Source organism: Papaver somniferum, chromosome 9 (assembly GCF_003573695.1).
Source record: "Papaver somniferum cultivar HN1 chromosome 9, ASM357369v1, whole genome shotgun sequence".
NCBI lineage: Eukaryota > Viridiplantae > Streptophyta > Magnoliopsida > Ranunculales > Papaveraceae > Papaver > Papaver somniferum.
Window position 1 is genome coordinate 62646802 of NC_039366.1, and position 16688 is coordinate 62663489.

At 35.4% G+C, this 16688-nt stretch overlaps 1 protein-coding gene across 2 annotated transcripts; it reads right to left on the reverse strand.

Annotated features, from left to right (window-relative positions):
- Positions 1-8472: 8472 nt before the first annotated feature.
- LOC113308873 (U11/U12 small nuclear ribonucleoprotein 31 kDa protein-like) lies at positions 8473-11763 on the reverse strand. 2 transcript variants are annotated; one of them, XM_026557321.1, is made up of 3 exons: positions 11549-11763; positions 10501-11338; positions 8473-8725 (listed from the first exon to the last, which is right to left on the reverse strand). In XM_026557321.1, exon 2 carries the CDS (start codon positions 11319-11321, stop codon positions 10539-10541), a length of 783 nt encoding a protein of 260 aa, XP_026413106.1. In that variant the 5' UTR covers positions 11322-11338; positions 11549-11763; the 3' UTR covers positions 8473-8725; positions 10501-10538. The 2 variants fall into 2 exon arrangements, with proteins under 2 accessions (XP_026413106.1, XP_026413105.1); XM_026557320.1 differs by having other exon boundaries at positions 10501-11763.
- Positions 11764-16688: the final 4925 nt, after the last annotated feature.

Below are 16688 nucleotides of genomic sequence, written 5' to 3' on the forward strand. Positions count from 1 at the left end.
AGTCCATACAGATTGTCGAACGAATTATTGAGTATGGTTGTTATACCCCCGCTTTTTCAATTGGTATCAGAGCAGGCAAACACGCTAAAACCTCATAAGTCTGTGTTTGTAGCAATCTGACTCTATGGACAGAAGTGCTATCTCTATAAACGTACCGCTAGTCTTAGATGGATCGAATTAATTATGGTGGAAATTTTTTATGCGTGCTTTTCTACAAGCACGAGATTTTCAATTATGGGTTCACACTGTTAATGGATATAATCCTCCAATGGTTACAGTAGACGGTGTAAATGTTCCAAAGGATATTGGTGAGTATGAGCCTGTCGAGATTCGCGCTGCAAAGCAAAATTCTGACGGTTTAAAATGTTATTATCCATACCATTACCCCAGATCTTCAGCACCATGTGACTACATGCAATAAGTCTAAAGATTCTTGGGATATCTTAGGAACCATATTTGTAAAGAATACCTCTGATAAAGAAGCTAGGCTTCAAAACCTAAATTCTAACTAGGAAAACCTTTGTATGGCTGATGAAGATTCATTTGATTAGTTTAATCACAAAGTGTCTGAAATTGTTAATGCATCTTTTGCATTGGGTAAGACTATTCCTGAAAAGGACATTGCGATGAAAATTCTCAAATCGCTGCCATCTAGATACGATTCGAAGAAACATGCCATCGTTGAGGGAAATAACCTTGAAACACTTTCCACAAATACTCTTGTTGGAAAGCTAAAGATTTTTGATCTTGAACTAAGTAAAAGATAAAAACTTTTCGTGCCTAGCAATTCTGTTGCTACACCTGATGTAAATTCTCTATGTCCTGAATTGATTAATATGAAGGATGGGAATTGCTTTAACTCGACTCTGTCACTGTCTGTACAACAATTAAAGAAAACTCTTAGACAGAGAAAAAGAAAGTCTCGTAAAAAAACTTCTTCATCAATCAATGAAATGGATGGGAAAGTTCACAAAGACTATGATAATGGAATTCGTTCAAAGTGCTATAAATATGGTCATCATATCTCTGGTTGTCCTACTAATGTGGTTAGTGAGAAAACCAAAGCATGGATGCCAAATCTCGACTACTGTCCCTAGGAAGAAGCCTGTGAAAGTTCTTTCACTTACTTTGCTGATAATCACACTTGTCTCTCCAACATCTCTGATTATTCCATGATAAACAATCTAACTTCCCCAGAAGAGAAAATTGATTTCTTGACCAAAGATATGCACTCAATAAAGAGTATGTTTCAACTGGACAGGGAAGTCTGGATTAAAAAGATTGAAAATCTGGAATGTCAACTGAAAAAATTAATACAACGATGTCTCTCTATCGTGGTCACAAGAGGAAGGATTGATTCTCTTCGAAAAACCCTTTTAAACCCAATCAACATACTGCTCCTGAAAATTTGTCATGTTCAAGTTCTTCGTGTAAAGAGAAGGATGTGATCAAATACAAGGACACAACAAATCCTAAGTCTTCCTTGTGTAAAAATCAGGATCACCCAAAGATGGATTGCACAAAGGTTCTTGAAAAGTCTTCTTCTGTTAATTCACTATATCAGAAGAAGAAAAGAAAATCTCATAAGAAATCAACATCAGGTTTGAAAGAAATATTCATAACCATTCATAGCCTGCAAAAATCAATAAACAGAGCATTCAGAACTTTGTGGGAAAGGAAAATGTCCTCTTTTGACCTTCCCTCCATAAAGAGAAATCAGAAACAATGAATAAACAAATCATCCTCATCTTCTGAGAAACCACCTGATCCTGTGTTGGATGGAAGAAATTGCAAGTTGTAATTATTTCTGAGATTTTTCTTGTTTTCCCCTGGACAAGAACCATAATCTCCAAGAGGGGTATGAAAAGGTTTCTGATGTTTTCATAATTCTTTAGTTAAATGAGTTTATGTGTCTCCTTCTTGTGTTCTAAATTCGTTTATTGAGCTAAGAACCGTTTGTTGTGTTTCTGGTTGTTAAAATTGCGTGTACACATCCTGGGTATGTGTACGGTTTTCCTAGTAAAGTCCTTTTGGGATATCCAAAATTCTGTTAGGGTTTTGGTAAAAGGTCTTTTGGGGAATTTATTCCATATCTTATTCTTTTAAGAGTGGAAGATTGCATTCCCTGAAGAAAGCATTTCATTTACTTTTTTATCATGTCCTCGTCAAGTCTTTCTAGTAAAAAAGATGATGTATGGACTGTTCTCTTTTCCTCTAAGAAAATTCGTTTTGATCCTTCTGATAATGAGATGTGTCAAGATAAATGTGATTCCTCCTCAAATATGAATCCCACTGTCTCTGATTTTAAAAATCTCTCACTAACCATGAATCTTGTCTTGGAACAAGTACGTGTTTTGAAAAGTGAACTTGAATCTTCAACCAAAAGACTTGAGGACAAGATGGATAATCTCGAATCCAAGATTGATCTAATCGAAGATTAGCCTGATGAATATAGGGAATATGAGAAGAGTCTTCAAAGTAAGTGAAATGCCATTTGTTTCTTGCTTTAGTTTGTCTAGGAAACTTCTTATGAGAATTTATTCTTATGTTTCAAGAAGGATAACTAGGTCTTGGAATAACAAATATTGTGATTACACATAGCTATTTCAACAATTTTCATCTTGCAATGTTTTTAGATTTATTTATTTAAATTCTAAGTTATTTGGAATATGATTTTGCAGTATTAATCTTTATTGGTTTTATATATTGCAAAAATACTTTATGAGATATATATGTATGTTTATGTCCGTGAACTATGCTTATCTCATATGCTCAAAAGTTAAGTCTATTATGTTTTTATGCAAATATTAATAAAAGATAGAATGAACTTTTGAATATTTTGCAGTATCGATCTTTCACTGATCAACTTCTATATGAAAGTATTGTATGGATCCGTATGTTTTCTTATGTTGAGCGTTTACGATTAAATAAATCAATAAGGACTCTTGTGGTTAATTTATTTGAGTTTTTTGGATACAAATTCACGTGATTTGTTAATGTCCAGGGAAATCCTTCTTTTCTTGTAAAAGTAAGGTCGCTCTTGTTGTTCTTTCGGGAATAACATTTTATGGGGGAGAGTTCTTATATGAACTTGTGCTTAATTGCCAAATCTTTGTGGGAAGTGCGGCAGTGGAAAATTGTAGGAGTTATGTTGTATCTTTATAAACTTCTTGATCAATACACTAAGTTCCGACTATGTGAAATCATCGAAACAAAGGTGAGATGTTCTCTTTTAGTCATGAATTATCTCTTTGAGAATTTCATTATGATCTCGTAGTTTTCGTACCTTTGTCAATTTATATTGACAAAAAGAGGGGGAATTATTTGGTATTTCACACTACATAATATATGGTTTACGGATCATTAAGTAAGGGGGAGTGGTTTTCATTGTGAGATGGAAGTATTGACTAAGGGGTAGTGAAACATATCACCATAGTATTATTGTCAAAGTTGTGATGCAATTGGACTTTGATGCTGTGTAATAATACTATGACATTGTATAACAATGATTGAGAAAATCTGTTTTCTTATTGTTATGTATATGAATCTTCAACAATAATGATACTGAGTTGAGCACATTTAAAATCGCTGGAGTACTTTGAGTAGCGAAGGATTCAAGGAATGTTGAAGAGCCAAGGAAATCAAGCATGATGGTAAGAAGCTACAAAGTTTATTTATTTTGTAATCCATATGTATTGATAGTTTTGTCACTAAAATTGACAAGGGGGAGATTGTTAAAGCACTACTCGATCGAACTCGCAAGTGTTGATATCTCAAGCTTGTTTGTCAAGTTTAGTTGATCAAAACTATAGTCTTGATTTCTAGTCTACTCATAGCCATGTCTTAGATTAGGATATAATGTGTAGTTGAGCTTTAGAATTCACGGCGTTCATCGATTGAAGACGAAGATCTACCGAGGGGAGCTTGGAGGAACTTCATCAACAAAAGGTATGTGGAGACTAAAACTTATCTATCACTCAGAAGTCTATTATATTCTATCTCCTAATGAAACTAAGTCGTATAGCTATATAGACTTTTACATTATATGCATTTGATATTTCAAGATGAGTTTATCTCGCTTATCTATTTCTTGAAATATGTGTTTGAAGCTTTTTGTTTTAACTATGTTCATCATTATTCTTAACGGGTTTGGTTAGAAAGAATTTATTTGTTGGAAACTAAATATTAAGTCAAAATATGATCATATGGAAATTGCCTTGAAACATTTTACATGATTTGTATGACACAATCAAATTATTGTCGACTTGGAAAGTTTCGTATTGATCATTCGATCATTTGAAAATTACTTGAAGCTAATAGTTTGTGTGAGACAGCTATGGGACTTTAGAACAATTAACCATGTCTGGATACAACACGGTATGCATACCTAGTATGCGAACTGTTTTGTAATGATTCAGTTACGGGAACCTTGTTTGCGTACCTAGTATGCGAACGGTTTTAACTGTTAAATTCTGAGAACCTTGTTTGCGTATCTAGTATGCGAACGGTTCTACCTGAGTTAGGTCCGGGACGGCTGGTCGCGTACCTGGTACGCGAACGGCTGGACATGCCAAGGTCCGGAGCTATTATTCGCGTACCTCCTTGGCGAACACAGTGGTTCAAGTTGTAAAATTGGCCAAGTATTATTCTCATACTCATGAACAAAAACATTTATGAATTTAATAATGCAATCCTTGCAAACCGTGGCTTAATATTCATGAATTGATTCTTGTATAAGTACTTTGTACGATTACAAATCAATCCGCAAACTCAATATATAGCTTAGAGTTTTAGGGACTTCGGAAGCAAAGTTTGTTGAACAATTAGATTTGTTTGCAACTGCAAATGCAGTAACTCCTTTGAACTTCTCTTGCTTGAGTCCTAGTTTCGAAAACAGTCAAGAGCGAGCTTCAACTTGAAATTCCACTAGACAATATCACAAAGTTAATTTTGTGATAAGATTTTTCGTTGTACATCATTAACTACTGGAGCTAACGACATTGTCTCAAAAGAAAGATAAGTATAAAACAATGATTCAAACAAGAATTAAGTCTTCACTTACCTCTGTTGATGAATTTCTCGTTGATATCTTCGTGCGATCTTTAGTTGTCAATCTTAAAGGGTTATCGGTGACTTATGAGCTACCTAACCTAATCCTAGTCTGAAACTGACTTTAGTAGACTTATACAAAGAAATAGTTTTGGTCATTTAACAATCAACATTCACAACCAGCTTGATATACCAATACTTGTGGGTTCAATGGAACAATGATCTAACATAATAAGTATATTAGGATTTCGACATTTTTATTATGATTAATGAAGCTTAAACATGATATATACTTTACCAAATGCTAACATTGAGTAACCCAATATTGAAAATGTCAGAGGATCACATAAACTCCACATATAACAAGCATAATCCATTCATGAACAACGTTCACAATACAAACATGTTCTACAGCTTCGACACCATTAGCGAAAACTGATCCAGAAGAGAAATAAAGAGATAATATCTATGATAATGATAAGTTAATGACTTGGACTTTTATTTCAATTTCCTCACGCTTAATTGGCAGAGACAACATACTTCCTCTGTTTCTTAAAAAGAGGCTTGTTTTCTTATCTGGGTATGTCAAAATAATAGGCTTATTTCCATAAATGGAAAGTCAAATGTTATAATTTTACTAGTCTACCCATAGACGAACCACTTCTCTCTCTCTTTTCCTTTTCTCTCTTAACACAAAAATAAGACTGCTTCTCACTCCCCTTTTCCCTAATATCAAATGAGTGGATCCAATGACAAATTAGGGAAACGCATGAAAAAGTAACTACGATAATTAGTTTTCTTAATCTTTGTGCAAACCAAATAAGCCTATTTTTTAAAATGGAGGGAGTAATCTTTTTTATTTTATGCATGAGGTAACAAAGGAGTCTTAATTATACTTGTCATATATCTCTCTAACCTTTCAATCATGAGTTGAAGAGACACACCTTATGGCTACATGTTGCAACTCACCAATAATCTTTAACTAGATTTAGCAATTTACCTTAAGCTAGTCTTAGTGCATGAATTTACCATAAACACACCTTAATGTGGATTATTACCAATACAACTTAAATTATTTAATTAACAATTCTTTATATTAAGAGACTTAATACAGGTGCTTTACATTCCAATATAGGGGCTTCACCCATGATCCTAATATCTATTTGGTTGGTTAGGTGGTGTTCTACAGGCATTTAAAAAGCCTAGTTTGCCCTTCCACCTATTTAAACCTATCTATAAAAAGAAACCTAAATTCCCTCCCACCCACCAAATTCATTTGGAAATTGCCTTGTCCACCAAAAATTAAGTTTTTCTTGTGGAAAGCTATAAACGAAGGTCCGCCGACCTATTCTGTTTTACATCGTATCAATCTCACCAACTCTAACTGATGCCCACGCTGCAACACTCAACCAGAAACAGCAGAACACATGCTTATTCACTGCACAATGACGTCAGCTACCTGGAACAACCTTTTAGCTTTCATATCAACAACCCAAGCTAATATCTTTTCCCACATCTCCATAAACAATCAATCTACCATTTCACAGGTTATACAACAAGCAAACGAAACCCCATCAATATCAACCTTCTGCTTTCTCTTCTGGACCCTATGGACATCCAAAAATGATCTAGTTTTCAACCATCAACATACAACTCCCGATAAATTTCTGGCACTGACGGCAATAATAGGAATTCGAATGGGAAAAAAAGGTAATGCCACCAGTTTTACCTGGAGATCCACCGGTTACAGCCACGTCAATAAATACCAGATTAACAACAATACTAGCAGGATGTAGCAGAACGGAACAAGACTGGTTAAAGATCAACACTGATGGGGTTGCGATGGGACACCCAGGAATGGCGGGAGCGGGATTTATTTGCAGGGACTCGAGTTCTCAGATTGTGATGGCTCTAGCACAACCTCTAGGAATAACTACAGCCCTAGTAGATGAAATGTGGACAACTCTTCTGGATACAAGGACGACGACGGAAATATAATGGACAAAGGTTATCTTTGAAACAGATTCAGAAAACTTGATGCGCTTCATAAAAACCGACACAGGGGCCTCATGATATATTGCAGAAATGATTTCCGAAATCAAACAAAAAATGCGACAAATTTCACAATGTATTATTCAGCACAACTATAGAGAAGGAAATCAAGCGGCAGATGGTTTAGCAAACTACGGAGCTGATGGAAGCCAAGCAGGAAACTTATCGACAACTATTTGGGACCGGACAATCCCAATTTTATCAGACAAATTCTTTCAGAAGACTAAGTGGGTACAAGATATCAACGTGTAATTTATGTCTAGTTTTGTTATTTGTTTTACATGCTTCTAAGAAAAAAAAAACCTAAAATCAAAATCAGTTTTTCTTTCATCTCTTCTCCTCATCAAAGTAGTGATGGTAATTGACAATAATCCAACGAAGAAATTCAACAACCCAATCAAGAAAGCCAAGAAAAGTCGGTGTACAATTTCAAACTCCTCAACCGCACCCAATGGTATGTTATGTATGACTCGACATAAACTCATCTATTTTTTTTCCAGTTTTGTATTTGAAATTGTTTGATTTACTGAAATAAGTAGAAAATTAGGTTTTTAGAACCAATTATGGTTAGATATGTTCAATTTACTGACCGTAAATACTTTGGGTTCGAATCTCATAAAACCTAACCCTATATATTCCCGAATAACGACATTTTGAAGTTTTAAAAATTAATTACGATTCGGTTTGATTTAAAATAAACCAACCGTAATTTTGATACGTTTCTTTTTTGTTGTTTTGTTAAACCATAAAAAATCCTGAGTTATGCTAAATTGCTCAAGTCAAGGTTACGGTTGGTTTTTGTTGGTAATTAGCCAACCATAATTTTATTTACCGTTAGTTTCGACTTCATAAAGCTAACAACAGTTATTTAAGGTTAGGAATTTTTGTTACAGATAGCTAATGAAAATATTGACATAGCGACTGTAACATGGGCTTTAAACCTTCAGATTTTCTATTTTTGAGCACTATATTCTATAATTTCCATTGTCACTCGACTTTCCTGAACCCATGGAATTTGGTTCTGTTACGGTAGGAAGTTATTCAAGTATGTCAGGAACAAAACAAAGCTGCTAGCCGCCACTTGAACTTGTGACTGATTAAAAATGGTGTAACCGGGAAAAATTGATGCATGTCCGACACAATTTAGAAACAAATCTATAAGCCAGGCTGGTCTACTTTGGTGAGGATTTCTTGTTACAAAAGGTTTTAATGTTCTGGAGACCCACTGCACCACTGAATGCTTTTGAATCAATTAGAAACCTTAAGCCATGAGACTGTGAGCCAAAAATTGCGTGTCAATGGTATGCCAAAACAGTGAGCAGGCATGCTTTCTAAACTCCAACTTTAATGTTTGCATAGATTTCTTTCTTAGTAGAGCCTCAGAGCATCTTTATTTGTTTTTTCGCAGGTTTCCCTATGTTATTCGATACGGAGAGAGATTGTGCACAGACCATAAAAATTCTTACACATTTTACATTTAGAATAAAATTTTATTCCTCCAGGTTAAAGAGGCACCATTGGATGCTTATCAAGAGAATTGCCATCGTACATTATACCTTCTGCTGCTACATATGCCTAGAAATTTACAATTCTAACTTCCGCTCTAGATCTACATTTGTCATTTCTGCAAAAAAAAAAAGAAAAGAAAGTTACAACCCTTAGGTAAAGAGAAGATAGAAAGCGAAGAGTAAATCAAGGTAGGAAAACTCATAGGTAAAGTAACCAAGGACAAACTGTTTATATGACACCAATGCTCTCTAATGTTGATATGCAGGTGAAGATTCTACACAAAGATAGCAAGTACGACAAGGTTCTAATTTTCATACAACAATTGGAACATTGAAAATACTTGAAGCAATTTATAGATGAATTGCATATATATGGTACTGAGTTGTTTTTTGCTCAGCAATATATCAAGCATCAACAACCAAAAACTTTACATGAGACACCCACAAGGTAAAAAGCACAAGTAAAAGAACAGGAGTTCCGCTCAGGGCAACCTTATAACCTGGGCGCACTCAAATGCAAAAACTAAAATTTCCAACAGAATCTATAATAAGATTGATTACGGGACTCCAATGCACTAAAAAATGAGGCCTAACCAAATGTACAATCATATCTCCTCTGCATAAACCAGATCCCCTTTTAGCTAGCTTATCAGCAGAAATTTTGTTTCTTCGAAGCTATGCACAAAGGTAACACTTGACAGATGCAAAACAGTACAATCTAGAGATGATGCCTAGGCTGAAATAGCTGCTCCAGAGTCATTCCCGAAGCAAACACTGCTGAAATGCTAAATGAGAGCCCATTCACCAGCACATATAACTGCCTAGTCTCCAAATAGTTACAGGCAATGCCTAAACCCCCTGAAACAGCTACAACAAAATCACCAACATTATTTCTACCAAAAACCCATAGCCTGCAATTCCAGGAGTGCCTCTGGATGCACCGTCACAGCAAAGAATAAGATGGTGTTCCCTTGGCAGACTAAAAAAACATTCAACCATTCTTACATCATGAACTATTCTACATTTCATGCCAAAACTCCTTAGAACTTGAAGGTCATATGGAGATTTGAACATCTTCCCTCTCGTTCTAATTTCACAATCTCCAATGAACTTAAGAATTCTTCTTTTCATAACCTCCACATTAGCACTAGCCTTTTCAAACACTATTTTGTTTCTTAGAAACCATAACTCCATCATAGCAATAGAAGCAGCGGTAAGCCAAAGGAATTGGTATACTATTACATAACTCCATTAGAGAACTATTACATTCTTAAGTCTGTCCTAGACTTGTTTTAATGGAAAAGTTAGGATGGTATCAGTTATAGCTAGTGATAAAGGTGGGTTAAGGCCTAAGGTTTGAGAGATCAAAGAGATGCGGGTAGTGGTAAAGAGTTACGGAAGTGATGTACAACCAGCACTACACTAGTATATCCTCAGATCTACAACCTCATGGCAAATTATTTGTGGAAGTGTTGATTTTAACCCAAAAACCATTAATTTGAAGCAATAATGGTTAATTTAAAGAAATGGGCAACTGGAATGCATTCCAACAAACACATTATATTTCTACAATAGGCTTGCTACCACTGAGCTTATCAGGATGAACAACCAAAATTACAGATATTCAAGCATATATCAAAGTCAAACCGCAAACTAAACAAGTAAAATACAATAAAAACCATTCTTTTAAGCTAGTTAACGCACTAGAAAACCTATTTAAGCCCTTCATTCTTCACATTTGCTTAACCATTTCCTAGTACTACCAGAACCAAAATATGAAAGTTATGCAAGTTCTCTGATATACCAGTGGACAACATATATCAAAGTCATACAGAAATACAAAGCTACACAACCGTAATTGAAACAAATTGCACTTTGCACCGAAAAATACCTTTAAATGCTTTCGAATCGCAACCCCCACAATCAGAACTAATCATCATCACCACTTTCATCACTAAAATAACTCGATTTCTTTGCTCTCTTAGCTTTCTTCTCCACTAACCCCATTTCCTCTTTCTTTAATCTCTCCTCAACATCTCTAGTATCAACAACAGATGCCCAGTTATCATCTTCAAACCTCTCACCACCACTCCCCCAATCCTCCTCATCTTCCTCCACACCCCCACCACCACCACCATTCCCCAATCTCAAAAACTCATTCCCACCACCTCCACCGCCGCCACCACCCCTCACCCTCTTCGGCACGGGTCTCTCTCTATTCCCCAATTGATTCTTAGGACATTCATAACTCAAATGCCCATCTTCACCACATTCATAACACTTACTCTTATCTTTATACACCTTCTTCTTAATAAACTCTGCTGCTCTTCCATTATCACTAGCAATCTTCACATTCAAAGTTCTCTTATTCAGAATTTTACCTTGCATCTCTTTCACAGCTTTATTTGCATCTTCTTTAGAGACGAACAGTACAAACGCAACACCCCGGCTCTGTCTTGAATTACGGTCTTTCAGTACTGTAACTTTGGCTACTTTGCCGAATGTTGAGAAGATTGTGAATAAGTCGGAGTTTGTCAAAGTGTAATCTAGGTTGGATACGTATACGGTTGATTTTGATGGGGCTAAGCCTCCGCTGCCGGATTTTTGGGGTTTTGATTGGGGGTTTGAGGTGGAGGATGAAGGGGTTCCGGTGGAGGAGTAACGGTAGTAGATTGTTTCGTCTTCATCGCTGTCGCTGTGATGTTTCACCATTTTTTCTTTCTGTTTCTCTGTGGGTCAAGTAATTTTAGTTGGGAAATTAAGAAACTGATTGAACTGAAGCTCTTACACTTCAATTTGATAGAATAAAAAGATACAAAATGATAGAATTAATTGCAGTATCAAAGATTAAAAAATCAAAAATTACAGAAGCAGAGATGTATGACAAAGAAATTACTGACTCGGGCTGACTCAGAAAACGATTCACTCATTATACGTACAATTTTCTTCCTCATGCAAAACCAGAGAGTGTGGTGGTGGTGGTGGTGGATGGGTTTTGGTAGACAGAGAGGGAGAGGAGAAACAAAGAGAAAGAGGCGTGGAAGGAAAAAGAAGGGAGAAGGGTTTTCGATTCCGGTTCGACTTCTCAGTTCTATGAGTACTATATTGCCCTTAACGTTTTGGACCTGAGACTTGTTTGTGATGGAAAGTGAAAGCTTTGGTCGGCTCCTTCGATGGACACAGTCACACGGTCATCTAGTATATATAGGGAGTGCTGGCCACCGGGAACACTTTTGAGATTTACTTTTCCGCTTAAGTCGAAAAGTTAAAAGTTAGTTTCGCTCAAGTGCCGGAAATTCCAGTTTCGGCATTTAAGATAACAAAATGTTGGATTCCGCTGAGATGGAACTCGACTGGAACTTACTGGAAATTTTGGTTGAATCTCGGTTGACTCGACGCTAGAATTGACCGGAAAATCTAGGTTTAAGTTTTAAAATTTATATGGATCTTGGATTTTATAATATTTTGAACGAAGATTTGTTTATTTTTATGAATATTGGTGGTATTTCATCATATTTATATACAATTATGAGTGAAAATGCATGAAAAACATTTGATAGACATACTGCATGTATAAAATTTGAAAACGAAGTTTTGATAGTTATTCAGAGATTTTCGCTGAAAATCTCCCCAAGATAAAGTTGTATTAGTGTCTCAGTCCTGCTCTTGATAGAAGTAGAAATGTCGAATGAATTCCGTTTCTTAAACCCAAAATTGTTCTCTGATTCTGTCAAAGCTTCACCAATTATGAGGCGAAATCCTAGAAGTTCCTAGTTATAAGTTTTTTCGTCATGAATGTAAAATGAGCTCATAACACATAGTTCTCACCTCAACTTAAATTTTTACTGTTACACCCTAGTGTAAAATATAAGAGCATAATTATTAAGTTGCACTAATAAGATCTGACTATAACAAATTTGTATCTATGAACTTCTTGGTAAGATGGCAAATAAGTTTTAAGCTTTTGCCAACTAATATCTTTTGTGGTAATTCGAAGACCCGATGAAAGTACTACCTGTTATTCATGGAAAGAACTGAAATCACATTAACAAAGGAAAGAGAACAACAAATAAGACAGAAACTTTAAATATGAGATGTTCAGATCAACCAAAGGAGTTAAAAACTACTGCAAATTCACACGGAAGAGGAATCAAATCAGGAAAGGATAAGAAATCAGGAGAAAAACTTTCGTTAATTTGACTCGGTTTCACCGATCCAATCGCCCGATTCACAGAGCTCTAACATGTTCCTGTCTTCAAACGTTGGTCCCAATTCTCCAAAGGTTGTATTAAATGGATGTTAGTGGAAAATTGTCATCAACCAATGAAGATCTCAAAATATGCTGGTTAGTTACCCGAAATTTAATGTTTAATTTCTTCAATCAATTGACACCAGTAATTTTTTTCTGAATGAAATGAAATTTGGGGGAAAGTTTCCGAAACCTAATACACGTTTCAATGGAACATCATGCAAGCTATCTATAAAATGGGGATGGTTAATTCAATTCTTCATCACAAGCCTGCTTTGTATTCTCTTGTCTCTCATCAAAATGTTTGATTACACTTCATATGGCGAGGTTTCTGAACTCATCGAAAAAATTAATTCAACCAACTTGAATGATGTGGATGATGTTTGTAAAGTAATTACAGATCCTCATATCAAGCTCAGTAAGGAAATTAGAGACTGTGAGAAAAGCCTTATAGGGAAAGTGATGAATGAAACTCCTATGTCAACTGGGAAATTAGAGTATGAAGTTATTATGTCATGGGGTCACAGCCATTTTAAAATCAGGCAAAGAGGAACAAACATTTTCACATTTACTTTCAGGGATGGAGGGAATACAATGATGTGTTGGTTGGAGCTCCATGGAATCTGGATGGTTATCTCATTGTTCTTAAGGAGTGGAACCCCACAATGGATGCAAGAAACATCGACTTAAATATAAAACAGTACTGGATAGATGTCAAAAAGATGCCACCAGAATTTTTGAATGCAGAAGTTGCAAATCAAATAGCCAGCATTGTTGGGAGAGTCGTAAAGTTGGATCCAGAAGATGGAAATCCTATTGATACCAACTATGTAAGTGCTTTGATTGAGTTTAATATTAATAATCCAATGATAAAAGGAATTTTAGCAGAGAATGATGCCAAGTTTACACAATAGATTCCTATATATTTTCAGAAGCAACCAAGGAAATTGTGCCCAGCTTGCCTAATTGCTAATCATGTCGAAGGTCAGTGTGAAGAGAAGGAAGGTCATGTAAAAAGCATTGCTGGATATATTTTTAAATTTGGAGAAGATTTTGGAGAAGTGATTGATCCCAGAAAAAATAATCCTCAATTTGCAGTGGGTGAAATGATTCATATTTCTCCAAAGAAGAATAACAGAAGAAAGGAAAACTCCAAAAGAGCTTTTGTTATTCCTGAAGATGGTCAGCATGTTTCTACTCTATATTCTCAAGGATCTTCCAATGCCCCAGAATTCTCAACTGCTAGAGGAAATAAAAGAACAAGAGAGTATAACAGTTCTTCCAATTCAAGCTTTGCTAAACAGAACATGAATCAAGAGACATGGCTGCAGCAACAAGATCAATATGTTCAAGAAAGTTACTATCATCCACAGCAGTTTGAGAAAAACGACATCCATTACATGATGCAAGCAGATGGAGATTGGGACAATCTTATTCCTCATCACTTAAGGAACCAAGGATGGCAGAATAACCAGGTACTTACTTCAGTAAATCAAATTTCTTTTCAGTTTTACAATCTTTCAAATTTAGTATCAGATAATCCTCTTGTTCATAGTTCCCAGTATTTTTTAAGCTTTCTGCATAAGTACCTTTCTTGTCTAAATCATTCTCTTTTTCATAACAAAATGAAAGTTCTGGCATGGAATGTTCTAGGCATAGGAAATAAGAGAACAAGACAACATCTTAGTGATTGCATCAATAGTTAATCCAGATATCATTTTCTTTTCTGAGACCAAAAATAAAGTTAATAACGTTAGTAAATATATTGGTAATATGGGATATCCAAATATTAAGTGTCAGGAGACCATAGGCAGGGCTGGAGGTTTATCTCTAATGTGGAAATATTGATTAGGAATTAAAATCATTCATACTAGTAGCTACATGATGCATTTAATAGTTAACTTTGATTTGCATGATTCTCCATGGTTCTTGTCTTGTATGTATGGATCAACACATCATAATGAGAGGGAGTAACAATGGAAGTACTTAAATAATCTTGGTAAGCAGATTAAAAAGCCTTGGGTAATTTTAGGGGATTTAAATATTATTCTTCATTCATCAGAGAAACAAAGTTTTAGCACTCATCCCTCGCCATCATTCAAGATTGTTCTGGATACTATTGATCTTCATGGTTTAAGAGATATCCCATTAACTGGTTCTCCATTCACATGGTCAAATCAAAGGAAGTTACAGATAAATGTTAAAACAAGGATTGATAGAGCGCTAGCAAACAATGCATGGTTCTCAAGGTTCCAAGATTCAGTCATCAACAACTTACTTCCTCATGGATCAGATCATGCTCCAATTCTTTTGCACACCCAGCCTCAGAAAAAATCAACTTCAAGGCCCAGAAGATTTTATCAGATTTGGTAAATGGATCAGTCTTGCAAGGAAGTTATTGAAAAAAACTGGAATTTGGAGAAGTACTCTAACTGTAATGTGGTTGAGAATATTAAAGTTTAATGCATAGGCTTTAGCATATTGGAATCATCATGTGTTTGGTCATGTGAAATCTCAAATCTTGAAGACCCAAAAGCAATTATATAAATCAAAAGATCGGTCTCCTCAAGGTTCAGAGTTAATCAAGTCCATTGAAGGTATATTAAATTCGTGGTATGATAAAAAAGCAGCTATTCTATATCAGCAGGAAAGAGAAAACATTATAAAGAAGGAGGATAGAAACAACACATACTTTCATTCTAAAGTGAATTATAAAAGAAGAAGGAATAATGCTGATACAATTCTAAATGAGAAGGAAAATTGGATTTGTTACAATGAAGAAACTAGAGCACTTCTGTCAGAGCACTTCAAGAATATATACTGATCACTTTATCGATCCGAATATTCAGAAATAATTAATCCAAATACCTTCTTAAGAAGAAATCAAAAAAGCAATTTTCAGCATCAACTCATGGGCTTCTCCATGACCAGACGGATATCAGGCAGGAGGTTTTCAGCAGACATGGGATATAGTGGGTAAGGAGATTATTTCTATTAGTTCAACATTTCTTCAATTCAGATTATTTTCCACCACAAATAAATTAAACATTCCAAATCTTAATTCCCCAAAAAGAGGTGGTTACTAAACCTGGTGATCTCAGACCGATAAGTTTATGCAACATAATTTATAAACTCATTACCATTTGATTTCAAGATTAAAACCTATATTACACAATATAATCTTTTCGTGGCAGTCAACATATGTTCCTGGAAGAAATATACAATACAATGTTATAATAGCTCATGAGATGTGAAAAAGCGGGGGTCTAACAACCTCACCCAATATTTCGCTTAGCAATCTGTATGGACTAACTCCAATATACTTTTAAGAGAATCAACTAGACGGTCAAACTCAATCTTAATAAAAAGTATATCAAAGAGTTATATCTCAATTTCTCGATTCAATACTCAAGCAAATAAAAATCTGCGAGTCTAATTGAATACAAGAAAAATTAACTTGAACGGTACCAAAGACCAATGTTCAAGTATCAATCAATTTCAATCAACAACCAAAGGTTGGATCTACCAATTGATCGATTCAACGCACAACCTATAATATTTCAATTATGTAATAAAATATAATGCGGAAAAGAAATAACACAGACACCAAAAATTTTGTTAACGAGGAAACTGCAAATGCAGAAAAACCTCGGGACCTAGTCCAGATTGAACCCACACTGTATTAAGACGCTACAGACACTAGCCTACTACAAACTAACTTCGGTCTGGACTGTAGTTGAACCCCAATCAATCACACTGATCCAAGGTACAGTTGCGTTCCTTACATCTCTGATCCCAGCAGGATACTACGCACTTGATTCCCTTAGTTG